The sequence below is a fragment of the Daucus carota genome, chromosome 4, assembly GCF_001625215.2.
Source record: "Daucus carota subsp. sativus chromosome 4, DH1 v3.0, whole genome shotgun sequence".
Taxonomy (NCBI): domain Eukaryota; kingdom Viridiplantae; phylum Streptophyta; class Magnoliopsida; order Apiales; family Apiaceae; genus Daucus; species Daucus carota.
In genome coordinates, this window is record NC_030384.2 from 47,001,819 (window position 1) to 47,021,075 (window position 19,257).

Here is a 19,257-nt window from a genome sequence, read left to right on the forward strand (position 1 = left end):
AATTATATAAATTATAAATTATATTATAAGTTATTCTAACAAATGCTACTCGGTCTGTCTCATATACTTCTTATGTTTCACCTTTTCACGTTTGCCGACACACATTTTTAATTGTTAATATCTTTAATTTCGTATTAGTATCAAATATAAAAATTTCATTGTATTAAACTACTTGTGAATACGAATATAACAAGATCACCCATGATTAAATTTAATCTTATAAATTAGACTTAAATTAATAATAACATTCAAAATGGACAAAATTTTAGTCAAACAGAAACCTACGTATTATACACAACTGAAGTGAATAAGCACGCAAGGAATAATCCCGGAAGACCAACAAAGAATCTACATCCAAACACGCCTCCAGCTCTTCGGTACACCGACCCGGCGACCCCACTGAACAAAATACCAACAATAATTAAAAAAAAACTTCTAGTAAATTCTTAAAATAATTAACAGAACATTCCAGAACCCATTAAGCTGAACATTATATAAACCGGTTCCCCCGTCCCCGACTCTTCGCCTCTCTCTCTCGCTTATAATACTCTCTATATTACAATTCTCTCAGTAGTGTGAAAACCCTAGATTTTCATCGGCGACAATGGCGGACACGGAGACGTTTGCTTTCCAGGCCGAGATCAACCAGCTGCTGAGCCTCATCATCAACACTTTCTACAGCAACAAAGAGATCTTTCTCCGTGAACTCATCAGCAACTCTTCCGATGTACATTTCTCTCTTAATACCTATCATTTCTTATATTTATTTTTAACGTCGATTTTGTTTTTTATATGTGATTATGCATATGTGTTCATTTTTGTTGTAATTTGTTATGGTTATACGATAATTATGGATTTTAATTGTGTTAGGCATTGGATGTATGATCGATTTTTATGTTTCTGATTTGATTGAGATTATGTTAATAATTTAAATTTAATAATCTATTCTCGGCTGTTGTGGTTTATCCGTGATTTATTCTGCAAGTGTAATTAGAAGCTTGTTAGAATTGTAGATTAGGGGTTTATTAGATCTAATTAAAGCTATGTGATGTGGTTCTGAATTGTAGTGGTTTGGGAATGTTCACGTTTAATTATGTGTTAATGTGTGAAGATTTTGTGATTTATGCTCTTCAAATACGAGGGTTTTGTGTGATAACTATATAAATTTGTGGTTTTTGGCTTGCTTTGAATCTTTGATATATTCTCATGTGTGATGTGGCGACTGGCAAATGTTTAGTTGTTAATTTATTATTTTGTGTATGTTAATGATTAGAGCTATCCAGTGTTGTTTGCCTGTTTCGAACTTGTGGATTTTTGATGTCTTTTGGGAATGGTGATTCTTAGGAATGTTTGTTTCTTTATCAATACAGGCTCTAGATAAGATTCGTTTTGAGAGCTTGACTGACAAGACCAAGCTCGATGCCCAGCCAGAGCTATTCATCCACATTATTCCTGACAAGACTAACAATACCTTGACAATTGTTGACAGTGGAATTGGCATGACCAAGGCTGGTAAGTCGTCCTGATGAGAAGCATGTTGGGTTTAAGTTTTTTTGTATTCATTTTCTGAAGCTAATGAGAGTTCATGTGACTATCATATCGCAGATTTGGTGAACAATTTGGGTACAATTGCAAGGTCTGGTACCAAGGAGTTCATGGAAGCTCTTGCTGCTGGTGCTGATGTCAGCATGATTGGTCAGTTTGGTGTTGGTTTCTATTCTGCTTACCTAGTTGCGGAGAAGGTCATTGTTACAACAAAGCACAATGATGATGAGCAGTATGTCTGGGAATCCCAAGCTGGTGGATCATTCACTGTTACCAGAGATACATCTGGAGAGGTGCTTGGAAGGGGTACCAAGATGGTCCTCCATCTCAAAGAGGATCAGCTGGAGTACCTCGAGGAGCGCAGGCTCAAGGATCTAATCAAGAAGCATTCTGAATTTATCAGCTATCCCATCTCTTTGTGGGTTGAGAAAACAACTGAGAAGGAGATCTCAGATGATGAGGATGGAGAAGAGAAGAAGGATGAGGAAGGGAAGGTAGAGGATATTGATGAAGAGAAGGAAAAAACGGAAAAGAAAACGAAGAAGATCAAGGAAGTGTCTCATGAGTGGGATTTGGTTAACAAACAGAAGCCCATCTGGATGAGGAAGCCTGAAGAAATCACCAAGGAGGAGTATGCTGCTTTTTACAAGAGTCTAACAAATGATTGGGAGGAACATTTGAGTGTAAAGCACTTTTCAGTTGAAGGTCAGCTGGAATTTAAGGCTGTTCTGTTTATTCCCAAGAGGGCGCCTTTTGATCTTTTTGACAACAAGAAGAAGCCTAATAACATCAAGTTGTATGTTCGTCGTGTCTTCATTATGGACAATTGCGAGGAGTTGATCCCTGATTATCTTGGCTTCGTCAAGGGTATTGTGGATTCTGAGGATCTTCCGCTGAACATTTCTAGAGAGATGCTGCAGCAGAACAAAATCCTAAAGGTTATTCGCAAGAACCTGGTGAAGAAATGTCTTGAGCTCTTCTTTGAAATTGCTGAGAACAAGGAAGACTATAACAAATTTTATGAAGCTTTCTCGAAGAACCTTAAGCTAGGGATCCATGAAGATTCTCAGAACAAGACTAAAATTGCTGAATTGCTGAGGTATCACTCCACCAAGAGTGGGGAAGAGATGACCAGCCTCAAGGACTATGTCACAAGGATGAAGGAGGGGCAGAATGATATCTTTTACATCACTGGAGAGAGCAAGAAGGCTGTTGAAAACTCCCCCTTCCTTGAAAGGCTGAAGAAGAAAGGTTATGAAGTGCTTTTCATGGTTGATGCAATTGATGAGTATGCTGTGGGTCAGTTGAAGGAATTTGAGGGCAAGAAGCTAGTTTCTGCAACAAAGGAGGGGCTCAAGCTTGAGGAGAGCGAAGATGAGAAGAAGAAGAAAGAGGAACTGAAGGAAAAGTTTGAGGGACTGTGCAAGGTTGTTAAGGATGTTTTGGGGGACAGAGTTGAGAAAGTCATTGTGTCTGATCGTGTTGTGGATTCACCTTGTTGCTTGGTTACTGGTGAGTATGGCTGGAGTGCTAACATGGAGAGGATCATGAAGGCACAGGCTTTGAGGGATTCCAGCATGGGAGGCTATATGTCAAGCAAGAAGACAATGGAAATCAACCCTGAGAATGCTATTATGGAGGAGCTCAGAAAGAGGGCTGATGCAGACAAGAATGACAAGTCTGTAAAGGACTTGGTTCTTCTGCTATTTGAGACTGCTTTGCTTACTTCTGGTTTTAGTCTTGAAGAGCCGAGCACCTTTGGCAACAGGATTCACAGGATGTTAAAGCTTGGTCTTAGCATTGACGAGGATGCTGATGATGCTGATGCAGAGATGCCACCACTGGAGGAAGCAGATGATGCTGAGGGAAGCAAGATGGAAGAAGTTGATTAGAGTGATTACATTTTCAGCGTACTCTCTTTGCCTAGTAGTTTTTTGTTTAATCTCGGTATAAAACTGGACGAATGTTGGTCTTTTGTCTTTGAATAGGAATGTCTTTTGGTACTTATGCTGGTTCTGAATGATGCTGTTAAGTTTATTATTTATTACTAGCAAAATTGTTCTCACTTTCGTTGCTTAAAGGTCTTTTGAGATGGTTGCAAAGAGCTTTACTGCACTCTCTCTGTGTTTTAACTGGTGTTTTTCATCTTATTATTCTTTCTATCCGCATTGTTTGTTTTTATTCCCTTTATCTTATCATCATACTATTATTGAAAATAATTTTAAAAAAAACATTTTTGTATATTGCAGCCTCTTCTTTTATTTTATCATTTTATTGATAATAAGTTCCTAAGAAACAACCATAGAAAAAATAACCACTCTTTTTTTACTTGTGTGATTCTTTTTATAGTCCATCAGTTTTGAGATGATAAGTGAGGATTATTTTATCTCTTACAAATCTAATTATAAAGATGTTTTGGCATCTTATTATATTAAATACGGTAGTATTATCAATTGACACTTCACTTTATTACCACTTGAGTCTGTTACATTCTAATTTCATGCTAGAATTATGTCTCACTCTATAGGATGAGATCAGGTGACAATTTGTTTAGGGTCAGCCGGCCAGGGAAATAGGGTTAAACCACTCAACGACACCAGCAATTAGCAAATAACGAAACAAAAGAACATTAACTTAATGAGATTACTGTATATTGCACCTTAAGCATAATCCCATTACTAGTACAAGAGATTTTTCAATTCTCGAGTTCCACGGATACGTCATCTGTCATTGCATCGTGCACGGCTAATGTTTTGGTCGTTGTACTTGTAACCTATTTTTGTGTTTTTGTAATTTTCATTTCTTTTAACCAAAAAGTTCATTCATACACCAATCTGGATTCTTACAATTTTTCATCTTCCATTATCTTTGTTTAAAAAATTCACAACATTCATTTCAACCACACAGAAGCAAAATTCTCTCTGTTCTACGGGGGAATAGTAACCAATATATTTATGCAATCTCCATTTTGTGGCATAGAACAGTAACCCATATATTTCTGCGATCTCCATTCACATACTTATCATTTCTGTAGGCCATACCCTCATTCCCATTCCCATCTACTAACCAAACGCTGCCCGATTTTTTTTTTTTTTTTTTTGGCAACTTGCAAGTTCAGTGAGCTGAAAGAGAGGAATATATATATACACTAAATGATTTGATTTCTCAGAATATTACAATCTTCAGTTGTTCAACATGACAAGTGCATCAAAGAATAACAAATAATTTCTATAAATGACATAAACCACTGAAATTTCTATGCCAAGCAAAAGAGTAAAATCTAAAATTTTCAAAACTGAAACCACAATATACTATTTTCACAAAAGGAAACTTAATTTAATATTTTTCAATGGTCAAAGTTGAAATAAAAGCCAAACATAACTACAAGACTTGAAACTTCACCACACGTTCAGCGTTAGGTATCCTCAACTCTCGAGTGAAATACAAAGCTTGGGAATGTAGTTGTGATGTCCCTGTTTCAAAATTAACAACATGTCAGCCGTATTCAGCAAAAAAAAAAATAGAATGTTAGCAGTAAGCATATTATCAGGCAAATTATAATTGCTGCTTCAGCTAGAAGGGTAACTTGGGATAACGATAGCTTGAATAACTAATTTCGTAGTCAAGTAACACAAATTGTTTATGAATTATATTAGTATTGATGGAAGCATAAATTGTTACACACATTTTATCTGAATGTTGATTGTACTTTGAGTAGATGGAAGTACTTGATCAGTTCAACCATGAAAGACCAAACACAGTTCACTAAGGCACTAACTCATATTTTTGGGGAGATTTCTCAAAGTCAATTGTGCGAGTTGCCACAAAATTTCACGAAAGTACTTAAACAGTTTACCATTGCGTTTTTCAATCTCGTATTAAAATTGAATTCTTAGATGGTTTCAATTAAAGTTCAACATTAAACATCACTCATTAAACTTACTTGAGGTATTGCAGGGTCATATTTTTCAGAAGGGATGGATGTCGCAACACTAGATTTCTCCATTCTTCCTTGTCGATCTTGCCATCATGTTTTGTATCAGCTTCTTCGAAAGTCTAAAATATAATTAAATAGTTAGTCAAGTGTATAGCACTTTGCATAAGGATCAATATAAGCATAGAGAAGATAAGAAGGGTGAGAATGAGGAAGCTTAATAATCATTTAAAAGAGAAAATGATGCTAACAGTAATCCGTGACTCTTTTAGAATATACCTTGTCAATGATACTCTCTATAACATCATCTGATAGATTCATACCAGATTCAGCAAGTGTAGCCACTACCATTTGCTTTACCTACATTATCAGTAACATTAAATGTTAAAAAATATTTTGCAATGAACTGTAAAGTAATTCTGTCAACAATAAATGGCAAACAGTTATTCAAAGTTTAAACTAACAAATTAACTGTACACTAGAGAGTGCGGATTGTATATAACCCAGAACCTTGCTTGCATTCATACATAAACATTTTCAGAGTAAAACAGGTGTGCTGACACGCACAAAAGCAATCTAAACCATGGGAATATGTCATGCACAAATGGTCTATATGGTATAAAGTTTTTATAGGATAAAACCATTTAGACTCACCAATCATGGTATTGACAAAAATCCCTATCCAACTTTAGAACAATTATTAAGGATCGGTGCACATAAATAAGTATACTTTAGTAGAACTAAGAATTTTTGAAACTAATTCATGTTTACGGCACAACTTTTTAGTATATTACTTAAGCTCAGGCTTCTTATCAGGTTGCTTTAAGTCAAAACTAATACCTCTTGCCTCTCAATGAAACCTTGCTGCTTGAGATCATATAGTTGAAAAGAAACTGCACAAAATGAGAATGTCAGGGTCGTAAGGACATGCAAACATATAATTTCACAATAAAATGCAGAGAGGTTTTGACATACACTCAATTTTATCGTCAATAGGAGCATTAGGATGAAATACGGAGAGTGCACGAGCAAACTCTTCAAATCCCAGGATACCATTGTGTTTTGTGTCAAACAAGTCAAAAACCTGCAGTAAATGAGCAGTGAAAAGATGACAGCATTAAAAGCTGTTTCCAACAGAGATAATCTGAATCATTCTTTAGTTCAATATTTATTAGTTTTGCAATGGTAGCTTTTGAGCTATGTATATATTTGTGCATTTATTTTTCTATTTCAATTTCAAAACTAAAAAAGTAAAAACACGAAGAAAAGCGGGAACTCGAGATTTTTGGAGGAAAATGATTTTACACAGTAACTGAAAGTTCAATTAGAAGCATCCAGGTTGCTGTCCTATAGTAAATTTACAATGGTTATTAAGTGAAAATCAAATTACCCGATCAGCAAACAAACTCTCTTTTTTATTTGTCTTGAACAATGCCAACTGAAACTCTTCCTGCAAAAATATAAAATCCATCAGAATATGGCAAAGACCAGTTTAATTTTATTTGAAATATAAGAGCTATTGGAAGACAATATTTGAGGATAAGAGAATGGCTTAGTATCTAAGGACAATGCAAATATAAACTATATTAATGATAAACACAAGATGAAGTAAGAACCTTATTGATTAATCCATCATCAATCACGGCGCTGCTGATCTTCTTAAATAGCTCATAAAGTGCTTCTATTTCACTGACACTAACTGCAAGAGAGAGAACAATTATAATATCAGCAATGGGATTGTCGTTATCATCATAATGTGGGTAAATAATACATAATTAGCAAATTCAAGTATGGAATTTAAATGTAAATACTGTCAACGAGATACTAAATATAAGGAGTAGCAATTTGGGCTTAAGAAGTTACATGGCTAATATTATGTAAAAAAGATACCAAAATTTATTTTTCGAGACAAAGAGCCAAAAGGGCCCAGGCAATCAGTAACCTCTATTGTACAATGATACATTGTGGACCGAAGGAGTAACACACATTTTGGACTACAACGTGTAACTAATTATCATATTGTTGCAGAACATCAAAATGTACTCTCAAGATGTAAGTAATATCAACTCATGATAAGAAAAGAATCCATACAAACTGTCTCCCTAGCAAGGATTTCAGGATCTTCAAGGCCCCGTGATTGTTTCTGCAAGTCGAGATCACAGCACTGCAGCAGGCAGGAACATAAATGCTTGATCCCTTCTAAGCACTGCGACATGGTATTCTGCACCTTATCTGCACCTTACAACACTAGATGCCTGTTGAAGGAAATGTTATAACGATTATGACATTGCTGATAGGCCTAAACAAATATAGCCACAAAGGATGAATGAGAAGAAACCTGCTGCCCATTCGGTGATTTTTACCCCAAAATCAATAATTATTATTACAGCAGAAATTTGAGATATATCTGTATAGGTAACAAACAAGTTCTCCATCAGGATACATTACCAATTAGAAGATTCAAAGGCATTAAAAAGTCAGACAAAATGAATTCAAGAACAAAAAGACCTAGATTTCGCAATTTATCATTTCAAATACTAATTTAGTAATTTCAGTATAAAATTTGATGTTGACTATTACTGTGCTTAATAATATAGGGTACTCAATGTTAGGCAAGCTTGATAATCAAAGTTTCATAATCATGTAGTTTGTACCCCTTGTTTTCTAAAACTGGGATCTTCCTTCTGTTTAAATAGTAACAGGATTGCTACAAAGATAGTTTCATGTGGACATCTAGCGACTAGCAGGTAGGCAAAATACAATCTGCCAGTGTAGCAATGGTTTATTTTTAAAATACCAGTGGTATCAAACAAGAAACTTAGATATCATTCAGAGTATTGAGTGGCTAAATTCCCAACAGCCTTAACAATTTTACAACTGACAGGCAACTCTCAATCAGAGTTAAGGAACCTCAACTACAAAGCTTAACATTTTTTTCTACTACGTTCAACCACCAAAAAGCATATCAATGCACAAAACTGGTTTACTAATCTATATATATAATTACATACAACCAAAATGAATACACACTTCTATATATATCACCTAAAATGCTCTAGCTTTAAGGAGATGCTACAAAGACTATTATAATATCTATCCTACTCATATAAAGAAAAGGGATAAATAACAAAGTCATCGCTCATTTGGTTCAAATACATCAAATTAGTCACTCATTTTAAAATTTACTCAATCTAGTCACTAGCTTAAAATTTTGTATCAAGTAAACCATCCGTCAAAAATTTCAAATTGGTAAACAAATTAAGCCAATTTTGAAATTAGTGATTAATTTGATACATTTCAACCAAACGAGTGATGACTTTGATACTTATCCTTATAAAAAAAGTCAGTCGTGTTTTAATTAAAAAATTTGCTATTACATGCCGCTATTAATAGAAACTCCTTGCTAGTTTCAAAGCCGCCACAAATTAAATTTTTTTGGTTATGATTACATTCCACATAAGCCTAACTTAAATGTTTAGTCCGAAATTGGCAACATACACTAACACGCTTGCAATAATGTGTCATTTACTAAACCTGGCGCAAGAAAAACAGTGTCGCTAGAAGAATCAGAAGACTATTCTGCATTGATGACACGTGTCGAGACCACTGAGTGAAATCTCGCTTTTTGCTTCCGGCGCTAGTAAGAGAGGACTAGAGGAGATAACGAGACCCTCGCTTATTTTGTCTTTTTAATGCCAATATGTCATCTTCTTAATTATAAAAAGGACACTCGTGCAAATTATTATAAAAACGACAAGTGAAGCTCAAATTCTCTAAATATAAATATCCCTTGTGCCCTTTTCCACCCACCAAGAAACTCCTCGTGCCCTTTCCTGTCACCAACGACAACCTAGTTGCTCTGACCTCTTTATAGCCTATAAATTACAATATTCTGTCTTATCACCAACAAAAAATAAAGAAAGATTCATATGTATAAATCAAACCATTTAAAACTACTTCAAAGATCAAACAGTTCCAAAATCTAGACGAGACAGAGGCCAAATTTTTAACTCAGACTTATCTTTGACATAAACTCAGCAAGACAGAACTGAAGTATGATCTTGAAATCAAGTATCATAGTTTCAAGAATAAAGATGCTATTATTACACACAAATCTCAATTACAATGCCAAACCCTTCTTACTCACTCAATCATCCCAAAACCAAATCCAAGAACCCAAAAACCAAGAATTCACAGATCTACACACCCAACCATCATCCCCATAAACAAAGATCACACAGGACCCAATCACTCTCGAACACCCAAAAATCCCAAGATCACACAAGTCCTAATCACTCTCCAACATATCAAATATTCATCAAAAACCAAACCAAACCACACACAGTAATCATCAAGACTATCTGATGCAACAGGACTCACCATGATTAACAAACAACACACAGATCTACCACAACCCTTAAAATATCCCAAGATTACACACCCACAAAAAAACCCATTGTATCATCAGCCATAAGTATTCATACACACACATAGATACATGGATAGATACAATAAAGCTTATCACCTGCAAGAGGAGTAAGCAGCTATGGAGAGCAGTTAAATCTTGATCGTTACAGCAGTGAGACAGGGAGCATAAGAAAACAAACGGGGAAGCTTCCTCTTTTTCTCTTAATCCTCTCTTTATGTTCTGTAAAACATCGAAAATTCTAATGTATATATATCATGTGTGTGCATATATCTATCTCTCTGTGTGTGTATGGGCCTGTGAGTGGTCTTCAGAGCAAGTCCAACAGCTGCCCTATTTAGTGTCCTAAGTCATAATATAAGGCACTTGATTAAAAATATAGGTCCAAGAGTGTCCTAGTGATGCCCTAAAACACTAGGACATCTCACAAGTGCCTTATAAATGAGGCACCACTAGGCATGTCCTAAACCATGTCAATGAATAAAAAATTAGTTTCCTTTCATCTCTTTCTTCCCCTTCTTTTCATTTCCCTCCAATAATGATTTAAATATATTATTATTTTAATAATAGGGCTTGTGGATAAGGCTTCTTGTTGGAGTGAATGTATAAAAGTGATGTCCTAAACTATTAGGACATCATATTTTATTATTTTTTTAAGGCACTCACTAAGACACACTTGCTCTTATGATTGATGATTTGTTTGGGGTCACACGAATCAAATTCGTCTTGTGATTTACCGTATTTACCCTTTATATTTTTTATATGTATAATATAAAAAATTAAATATTTGCTCCACGATTAAGGGAGACCTGTATCAAATAAGAAGTTAAAATATACAAATTGGCTTATAAGTAATAGATAGAGTTAGGATCTCTTTGTGTTATACTTTTAAGTAATCAAACAATACTAGCAATGGGTTTCTTTACTGGCAAGAGTTATCCTTATTCTTATTGGGATTTTACTTCTTTTAACATAATTATGTTTTATTATAAAATATGGTATATTCAAATTTTGTACGTTCGTTATTTGATTTAGTTGTTATTTAGATTTACATAGTAACTTAATTTGTAGTATGTTAATAATTCTTTATTAAATATTTTAATTTATAATATATTTCAATGAGTATTTTTTATTATAATAAAATATATCTTTTCTATTTAATCTTTAATTAATTTTTTGATAAGAATATATTGAAAATACTGAATAAATAACTGATTTAACATTATACAAGATCGTACAACATAACCTCTTCGAAAAAATAAATAAGCAAACTTAAACAGATAAATATATGAAATTAATTTTGAACTCCAATCTAATAATTTCATTCGATGAGCAAAAGCCCTCAAAACTTGGGCCTTTAGCTTAAAACTCACGCAGTGCTTACGCAAACGGTCCATCCCTAAACGCCGAATCAAGATCATTCGCATGTAAGCCTGACCCATATCAATCGTCCCAGCCCAGCCCATTACTTTAAACCGGTATAAATTCCGTTGTAACGCATATCTCTTCGACAAACAAACAGCTTCAACTCGTTTCATCAAATTGCATAAATCAGGACTAGGGTTTCATTTAATAAATCAATCCCAATCCGACAAATAAATTCTATCAATCACCTCGAATCAGTAAAATAAATTGAATTAATCTCGCTATCTAACACAAATTCGATGGGGAAGAGAAAGGAGCGCCGAGCAGCTGCGTCAGGTCGTAGGGTAAAACTTGATCTCTTTGCGGAACCCTCTGGTAATATTTTTATGCATTTTCGATGTAATTTTGTTTAATTTCTACTCCGTGCTTGCAATTCGATGATTATTTTTTTTATTCACTTAGTTTGATTAATTTGGTGTGGAACTGACTTAGCATGATTACGTATTGCCTTTTCTATATGTTTGTGAATAGATACAGAGTTATGTTGTTTTAACGCGGTTACTGCTTGCGGAGATTTGAGTTTTGAGTTATAGGACGAACTCGGTTTTTAATATTCGGTGCAAGTTAGGTTTTAGTTGTGTAACAGTGCTTGGAGTTTTAGGCACCGAAGACACGATTTGTTTGTAGTAGTTGATATTGAATTTTTCTGCACGAGTTGATCCTTGTTGATATATTGAGGATTGTCATTTTCATTGAATGTTTTATGTTCGGCGTAGTTATGTGAGTAGTGCTTGCCGAAATTTGAAATCTAAAATCTGATGCAATTTAAGATCTTATTATTTGGTGTTAGCTAGGGTTAATGAGTGTAACAGTGCTAAGAATTATAGAAATCGACTTCAAAGATTATTCTGGAGTAATTCATATTGATTTTTTTTTGTATGAAATCTTCCTTGTAGATATATCTTGAACTGGCGTCCCTTTTTAAATATGTTATTTTATTATACTAATGTCATCGCTGCTTGTGGAAATTTGATCTCCAAACTTTATTACAAACTAGGACCATAATTTTTGATATTTAGTGTTACTTAGGGTTAATGTGCTTATCAGTGTAAAGATCTATAGGAATTGACTACACAGATTGTAATAATTTGATGCAATTGATATGAAGTTTCTGTATTAAGTTTTCTATAATATTCCAGATTGGTTTTTTTTTCCTTGAATATTTTACTTTTTTCTACTAGGAGATTTGGGTGGGCCTTCAGCTGGAGGTGAAGTTGAAAGAGATGGCAATTCCAAAACCCGTGCCGGATCACCCAATTCACCATCTTCTTCAGGTGGGTTCCGTCAATTTTCTTCAAAGGACTGGTCTATGTAGAGAGGACATGACATGAATTGACTGCCTTATATTGGCGGCATTATTGATTTACTTTGTACAAGACTTCTTGTTTGCCTCTTTATTGGTAGTTCAATTGCTCATCAGATCCTGTTGGCCGTGAATGAACTCCTGAATTGTTGTATCGTTATTTTTTTCACGGCTTCAAGGCGTTTCGGGGACTTCAACACGCCTGTGTTCCGTCCTGGGTTCGTATGTTTCTTGCTTTATTTGCTTATTCATCACTAACAGTATTTTATATGTTTTACAGATGACAGTGAAGAATCATCCTTAGATGCGATTGCTGGATTCATTTTGTTCTTATCACAACTATACTAATTGAAATGAGCTTTTATATGCTTCTAACTATATTTAGTTTTATGCTTTTGGTCTTCGGAGATGGTGGATAGAATATGGTCAGTAGCTTAAAATCTTCCAAGGTTGCTGACTATATCATGTTTTGTCGCAGGTCAACTGCCGGAGAACCCTTTGTCATTGCTTGGACAATATAGTGATTATGATTTGGATGATGAATCAAGTGAATTGGTTAATAATACCGTGGTTGATACCCCTTTAACAGACTTCAATAATCAGGTAAGCTCAACCCTGCATCCATGCTTTCAAATAGTCTGGTGTAGTTGTAGCAACTATGTCGATAAATCCTTCTATATTAATATCATTGTTTTAAAACCTGGCTTAATATTTTCTCTGTTTTTATACAGCAGAACTTTGATGATGCCATTATGTTTTTTAATTATCTAAGCATGTTTCTTCTTTCGTCACTGTATCTCATCATTTAGGCACATACATGTAAAATTCTCACGAAGTATAATATAAACTCTACTATGGGTGAATCTTTTTTGTACTTGTATTTCAAATATTATACTCTGTTTGTGTGTAAAATAAAGGGATGGGTAAAATATTGTTAACTACATGGTTATGTAGTTGAGAACAAATATTACCAGCAGTTCATACTACAAGTTGGTATGCACCTACTCTGTCAAGTAGGTATGTACTACATTTTTTTGGGTAATATTTAAGTCCTGTGATTTTTTCCTTTTCCAATTTTTTTTTAATTAGATATTATATTTTGGCTGGATAAATTTGAGCTAAATTAAAATGTGTTCGTTTAAAATATCAATATATTGCCTTCATATCTGGTTTGCAGTTACTTTGAACAGTTTTAGAATTTAGAACTCTTTTTAGTGAGTGGAAATTGGTAAGTTTAATTTTATATATATAGCAGATTTTGGAGTGGAGAAGTTTTGAATTTTTTTTATTGAACCAAGGTTAATATATGATTAATTGATAGAGTAATTTTGAGATAAAATACTCAAAAAGTGTGTATGATACAAGCAGGACAATTGCTTTGCAACAAAGATAATAATATAGTCTTCAGCACTGAAAAAACATTTCCTTGAAAGAAATTCAAATAATATGTAGTGTGGTGTGTTATTTAAATGAGTTGAAGGCAAGTGGTGGTTTCCTACTTTTTCAACTCTAAAGTTTTCGACTTCTCTACATCTGCAAAGTTCTTTCCGGGCTCATCTGTAAATTTATGATTTGTGTGCCAGTTAATTTTTTCGGGTAAATGTCTATTACAGAGATTTAAACACAGAGATATATGCTTAGCTTGGACCCTCGAAATCTTGTTTCCAAGAGAAGAGGGGTCTACTTATCCACAATGCTAGGGATAGCTTCTTACAATTTGATTTCAATTAATTTTTACATTGTTTTGCAACTTATAAGCTGTGATATTCTTTTCATTTTCTTGGTTTTATTTAATTATGATTGGTATCATACTTTAGTTAATCTCATTTGCCTATTACATGTTTATCATTTAAAGCAGGCGAACGTAGCTGCTGATAAAGAGAATGAGCAAAATACTGGAATAAACTCAAGCACAAACCATGATTCTCCGGTCATTGGACAACATAACATACAGAATGGTATTGCTTCAACAGAAATCTTACACGAGCTGCAGGAATCTAGTACTGCACAGGATGATGCTAGTGATTCAGTTACTCTGCCTACAAACAAGGAGCATGAAGAACAAGATATGTCTCTTAATGTGGCTCATGATATGCAAGTGAATGGAGATATGTCTTCAGGATGGAAAATGGTGCTGCATGAAGAGAGTAATCAGTATTACTATTGGAATACATTAACAGGAGAAACGTCATGGAATATACCTGATGTTTTTGCTGAAATGACATCCGAAGTTAAAAATAACAATGATGCCAAAGGAACAGAGAATGCTGTTGTTGGAATGCATGAATCAAATTCATCCCTAGGTGTAAACCCGGAAGTTCCTGCAGATACGCAACCTGCTGTAGGCATGGTTAACGATGGAAATTGCAAAATCGAAGAAATGCCTAATCTCAGCAAACACTTGAAAGTGTCTTATGAAGATCCAAGTGCAATGCCGAAAGACAGCTGTGCACTTCATCAGGAATCTTGCTCACCTGAGAAGTTGGAGTCTAAGTGTAGTGCTGCAGGTGCTTGTGCTGGGAATATGCAGAACTTAGTGGTTCCTGGTGAGCATGAATCAGGGACAGATCTCTGTTCTCATATTTTAAGGCGGGGCGAATTCTTGTTAGAACGATTAAACACATTAAAAGGGTAACGGACGCATCTAATTTGTCCTGACATTAATTTTAATTATCTTTTATAAAGTTACCCGAATATATTCAACTTCTTTTCTTTTAGGTTTTTTCTGAAATTATCCTTGTGTAATTTTTTATTTTTTTTTTAAATTTAGATCTAAAGGCCGCCTGATAGGACATGACAAAATATCAAAGTACACAGTGGAAGTTGAGACTAGAGTTTCTGATATCAATTCACTATCAATGCATGCTTCGTCTTTGCTTCCCTTCTGGTTGCATTGTGAAAAAAAGTTCAAGCAATTAGAATCTGCCATCAGTGATGAAGTTCTCCAGTTTTATGAATCTGTGGAGGCCAATGAAAATAATCTCGTGCCTTCCGAAGAGGCGAATACTTCTCATGATACTAGTGTAGCTGAAGAAGTTCTGAAAGAGCGGCACAGTGAAACTGAGAATAGTGTAGCTGTCAAGAACAATCTTTTTACATCGATTGTGCATGTCAATTCTCCTTCTGACAGCAATCCAGAAGGAATATGTGAAGTTCATGAGGCTGCAGTACCTGGTGAGTTAGCTCCCATGGCCATGGTTCATTCAGAGGAAGATGTTGACATGGATGTAGAGATGGAACTTGAAGATGTCATTCCTGCTAGTGCCTCAACTTATTCCCCATTGGAGCAGCAGCCAATTTGGCCAAATGCCCCGGCAGAACATGTAGATGCTGGTATCCCCCCTCCACCAGATGATGATTGGATCCCCCCACCGCCTCCTGATGATGAAACATTCCCACCTCCACCTCCTGATGATGAGCCTGTTCCTCCCCCACCACTAGAAGAGGTACCTGAAACCTCGTATCCCGTTCCACTACCTGATCCAATGATGGAACCATCCTTTTCTTATGCTGCACAGTATAATGTACCCTATCCGGGCCCTAGTATTGAATATTATGGGCAGCCAAATGCAGAAGTCCAGGAAAGTAATTACTATGGCACTGATCCTAACCAATTAAGTGTTCCCCTTCAATCATATTACGAAACTGTCCCAAACGCTTACCCTGCTCCTGCTCCTCCTGTTGTCAATCTTGGTGAACATGGATCATATTATGGCCTTCAAGATGAGACAGCACCACCTGTGCCTGGAGTTACTGGTGTACAGTCATCTGTATTGTACTTTGCAGCTAGTGAGGGATCTCTAAATTCTGATCAGATTAAAAGCAATAACATTACAGTATCTACCGATGGAACTGTTTTCTCCACTGTTAACACAGAGTCTGGAAAGAATCCTGTTCAGGATTCAGCATCTGTTTCTGACCAAGCTGCGGCAACCATCTCTGCGACAACCATATCTGCTACACAAGTCAGTTCTATGTCATCAATCCCTACTGTTGCTGCAGCGGCACCTAAAGCCCAACCCAAAGGTAAAGCCTCAAATATACAAAATAGGTAGCATGTAAAGTTAATGCATTGTTACATTCGAGTATTATATGTCATGAGTTGCATAAAAGAATACTTCTAACCGTTGATTAGTCTTTTTTTTTTTTTTTCACTTTTAAACTTTAAGATATCAGTTCGTAGTTGATTTAAGATTCCTGTTTTACCTCGTCATTGGAGTAGGCAGGTTTTGTATTATGTTGATGTTAATATTAAGCGCATATTGAACAAATATTCTTTTCTGGGCAATACTGGTGTACATATCTTCACAATCTGTTGTTATTTGCATGTGCAGTTCCGAGAAATAAGAAGCGCGCAGCGAGTACTGTGGTATCCACACTGAAGTCTAATAAAAAAGTATCCAGTTTGGTAGACAAGGTATACTATCTATATTACTGCACCTGATTGAATAAAAAAAAATTTCATCCTGATTATGCATTTAGAGACTTGATACCTTCTGTTTCTTCTTTATTAGTGGAAGGCTGCTAAAGAGGAGTTGCATGAGGAGGAAGATGAACCTGAAAATGCTTACGAAATGCTTGAGAAAAAACGACAAAGAGAAATAGAGGTTTGTAGATGAAGTCGGTCTGTTCCATCGTTTATTTTGTTCTGGTTAGTAGTGGTCACTAAAACTTGTATTTCTGCAGGAATGGCGTGCTCAGCAGATCGCCAGTGGAGAGGCGAAAGACAACGCTAACTTCCAGCCTCTGGGTGGTGATTGGTAAGAAATACTCACATAAGTCGGTTACTAAATCTTACCTAATTTTTCATTTACTTGCACTTTGCTGCAACATTTTAGGGTGAAATGGCAACATTTAAATTTGGTTTCCTTGCTCCAAATCTTTTTTTATCTGTCACAGTTGCATCTGCGTTGATGCTAACTTTCAAATCAGGATATCAGATTAGTAAAGATGAACCACGAATATATATATTGATTATAAGTTAGACAGTTAGCTTGTCAATTATTTGCTTGTTAGATTAGCAATCAATGTGGTAAAATTGTTTTTAGTTTATGTCTGTGAAGGCCTCTTTTGCATTGTCATAAAATCTGGTTTTTTTTATTCCAGGCGTGAGCGGGTGAAGCGCAAGAGAGCTCGCTTGATGAAGAAATCTGTTGAGGATCTATCAGAGAGCGTCACTAATGGTAACCAGCAGCCTGATTTGGATAGACTTCGGAAGGATCTCCCGTCTGGGTGGCAGGTACAACTGATTATAGCATTGTGATGTGGGGCCTATTTTAGTTATCCACTAGTAGTGCTACACCATATCTCTTCTCTGCTCAGCTTTCTCTGAACCTTCATTATTCGTATAAATGGTTCTGCTTGTAAATAGGTCTGATACAAGTGTACCCAAACATGTCAAGTTTGGTTATGAGTACAGGAAATAATAAATAGTTGTGGTTAAACTCTCGAGAAATAGAAATGAATAAACGGTGACAAAGGTGCTACTATTGCTAGGAGTGGTCTAGAGTATGATTTGCACCTCCCTCTTTCCTTAACAATAGATCAACTATCCAGAAAAAACTGTTGAACCTGCAACCATATACATCCTAGTCGAAGTAGGGTTTGGAAAGGGTTAGATGGCCACAAACCTTACCCCCGCTCCAAGTACTACTACCGTCTACAAGCAGTAGAAAAACTGATTATATGATACGGTTTATATGTGGGTACAAATCAACAGTGAAAAACCAGATATCAGAATTTGCCTAGACATTTACAAAAGCTGCAGGACCAACTATTTTCATCAATCAAAATGTCTAACAAGTACATTTGCGGGAACTTTTATGCTGTAATATAAAGATATTATAGGGTTCTGCCTTGATGCTTGTTATCTATTGAAACTACACTAGTCAGATCTATGATTTTGTTGTTTCCCTAATCTGCTGCATTCTCCAGGTGTATTGGGATGATGCATCAAAGCAGGTGTACTATGGAAATTCTGTTACGTCAGAGACAACTTGGATTAGACCAACTTAGGTTGGAAACATATTAAAATAGTGGCTATGCATTACCACTTTGCTGTAGTTTGGATAAATGTTATTGTCCTACGTTTTCTCTTAATATAAGGAATGTCTATATGACAAGGTTGGTTTTTTTGGTCGTCAATTAGAATTTATCTTTTCATTTGTATTTAACTTGGAAGTTGGAAGTAGTTCAACTTCTTGTAAGCTTTTGTAGTGACTTGTTAGACCTTTAGGACGGGCTGGAAGCTGCTGAAGAATTGTTTAGCTGTAGCAAAATTTTATATTATTATTTTGGGTCCTGGTCCCTGACAACCGTTTGTCAGGGATTTCTATTTGAAGGGTCCAGATTGAAGCTTTTTACGCGGAAAATTATAGCGGATCGGTAAAATAAAAAACTTTCATCCCCACTGTTAAAATACAGATCTAACAGCTCTTAAGCTGTGTGTTGGATAAAGCTTCCATAACAATCGGTTGTTATGGACCAAAATCCTATTATTTTTTATTTTCTCATATATGAATCAAAATTACTTTGTTTATGTTACCTAAGGTCCTGAAGACCTGAACTTTGTTATTATACTCCCGGATTCCAACTCACCTGTAGAAGCCTGACAAAAAAAGAGAG

At 35.5% G+C, this 19,257-nt stretch overlaps 3 protein-coding genes across 8 annotated transcripts; 2 read left to right on the forward strand and 1 right to left on the reverse strand.

The window, feature by feature from the left end:
- The first annotated feature begins 458 nt into the window (after window positions 1-458).
- On the forward strand, window positions 459-3,610 carry LOC108219006 (heat shock protein 90-2). The gene is made up of 3 exons (XM_017392231.2): window positions 459-727; window positions 1,371-1,512; window positions 1,606-3,610. Exons 1-3 carry the CDS (start codon window positions 605-607, stop codon window positions 3,435-3,437), a joined length of 2,097 nt encoding a protein of 698 aa, XP_017247720.1. The 5' UTR covers window positions 459-604; the 3' UTR covers window positions 3,438-3,610.
- A 1,053-nt stretch (window positions 3,611-4,663) lies between these two features.
- On the reverse strand, window positions 4,664-10,192 carry LOC108219349 (calcineurin B-like protein 3). Of its 4 annotated transcripts, none has more exons than XM_017392759.2 (10): window positions 10,005-10,191; window positions 7,818-7,886; window positions 7,571-7,734; window positions 7,096-7,178; window positions 6,870-6,929; window positions 6,455-6,563; window positions 6,320-6,372; window positions 5,759-5,839; window positions 5,489-5,601; window positions 4,664-5,018 (listed from the first exon to the last, which is right to left on the reverse strand). In XM_017392759.2, the coding sequence occupies exons 3-10, from the start codon at window positions 7,692-7,694 to the stop codon at window positions 4,961-4,963; spliced, it is 681 nt and encodes a 226-aa protein (XP_017248248.1). In that variant the 5' UTR covers window positions 7,695-7,734; window positions 7,818-7,886; window positions 10,005-10,191; the 3' UTR covers window positions 4,664-4,960. The 4 variants fall into 4 exon arrangements, with proteins under 4 accessions (XP_017248248.1, XP_063947928.1, XP_063947929.1 ...); XM_064091858.1 differs by lacking the exon at window positions 10,005-10,191 and adding an exon at window positions 9,860-9,981; XM_064091859.1 differs by lacking the exon at window positions 10,005-10,191 and adding an exon at window positions 9,014-9,263.
- A 1,211-nt stretch (window positions 10,193-11,403) lies between these two features.
- Window positions 11,404-18,980, forward strand: LOC108218963 (uncharacterized). 3 transcript variants are annotated; one of them, XM_017392158.2, is made up of 10 exons: window positions 11,404-11,645; window positions 12,512-12,604; window positions 13,112-13,236; window positions 14,489-15,264; window positions 15,404-16,659; window positions 16,968-17,050; window positions 17,148-17,240; window positions 17,320-17,393; window positions 17,740-17,872; window positions 18,568-18,980. In XM_017392158.2, the coding sequence occupies exons 1-10, from the start codon at window positions 11,570-11,572 to the stop codon at window positions 18,646-18,648; spliced, it is 2,790 nt and encodes a 929-aa protein (XP_017247647.1). In that variant the 5' UTR covers window positions 11,404-11,569; the 3' UTR covers window positions 18,649-18,980. The 3 variants fall into 3 exon arrangements, with proteins under 3 accessions (XP_017247647.1, XP_017247648.1, XP_063947546.1); XM_017392159.2 differs by having other exon boundaries at window positions 14,492-15,264; XM_064091476.1 differs by having other exon boundaries at window positions 12,515-12,604.
- The last annotated feature ends 277 nt before the right edge of the window (window positions 18,981-19,257 follow it).

Coding starts and splice junctions, on each gene's coding strand:
- LOC108219006 (XM_017392231.2), top strand. CDS start 605: ATGGCGGACACGGAGACGTTTGCTTTCCAGGCCGAGATCAACCAGCTG. Junction 728..1,370: donor TCATCAGCAACTCTTCCGAT/GTACATTTCTCT, acceptor TTATCAATACAG/GCTCTAGATAAGATTCGTTT. Junction 1,513..1,605: donor AATTGGCATGACCAAGGCTG/GTAAGTCGTCCT, acceptor ATCATATCGCAG/ATTTGGTGAACAATTTGGGT.
- LOC108219349 (XM_064091860.1), bottom strand. CDS start 7,694: ATGTCGCAGTGCTTAGAAGGGATCAAGCATTTATGTTCCTGCCTGCTG. Junction 7,179..7,570: donor CCTTGCTAGGGAGACAGTTT/GTATGGATTCTT, acceptor TCTCTCTTGCAG/TTAGTGTCAGTGAAATAGAA. Junction 5,602..5,758: donor TAGAGAGTATCATTGACAAG/GTATATTCTAAA, acceptor ATTATATTTTAG/ACTTTCGAAGAAGCTGATAC.
- LOC108218963 (XM_017392158.2), top strand. CDS start 11,570: ATGGGGAAGAGAAAGGAGCGCCGAGCAGCTGCGTCAGGTCGTAGGGTA. Junction 13,237..14,488: donor TAACAGACTTCAATAATCAG/GTAAGCTCAACC, acceptor TATCATTTAAAG/CAGGCGAACGTAGCTGCTGA. Junction 17,394..17,739: donor CAGCCTCTGGGTGGTGATTG/GTAAGAAATACT, acceptor TTTTTATTCCAG/GCGTGAGCGGGTGAAGCGCA.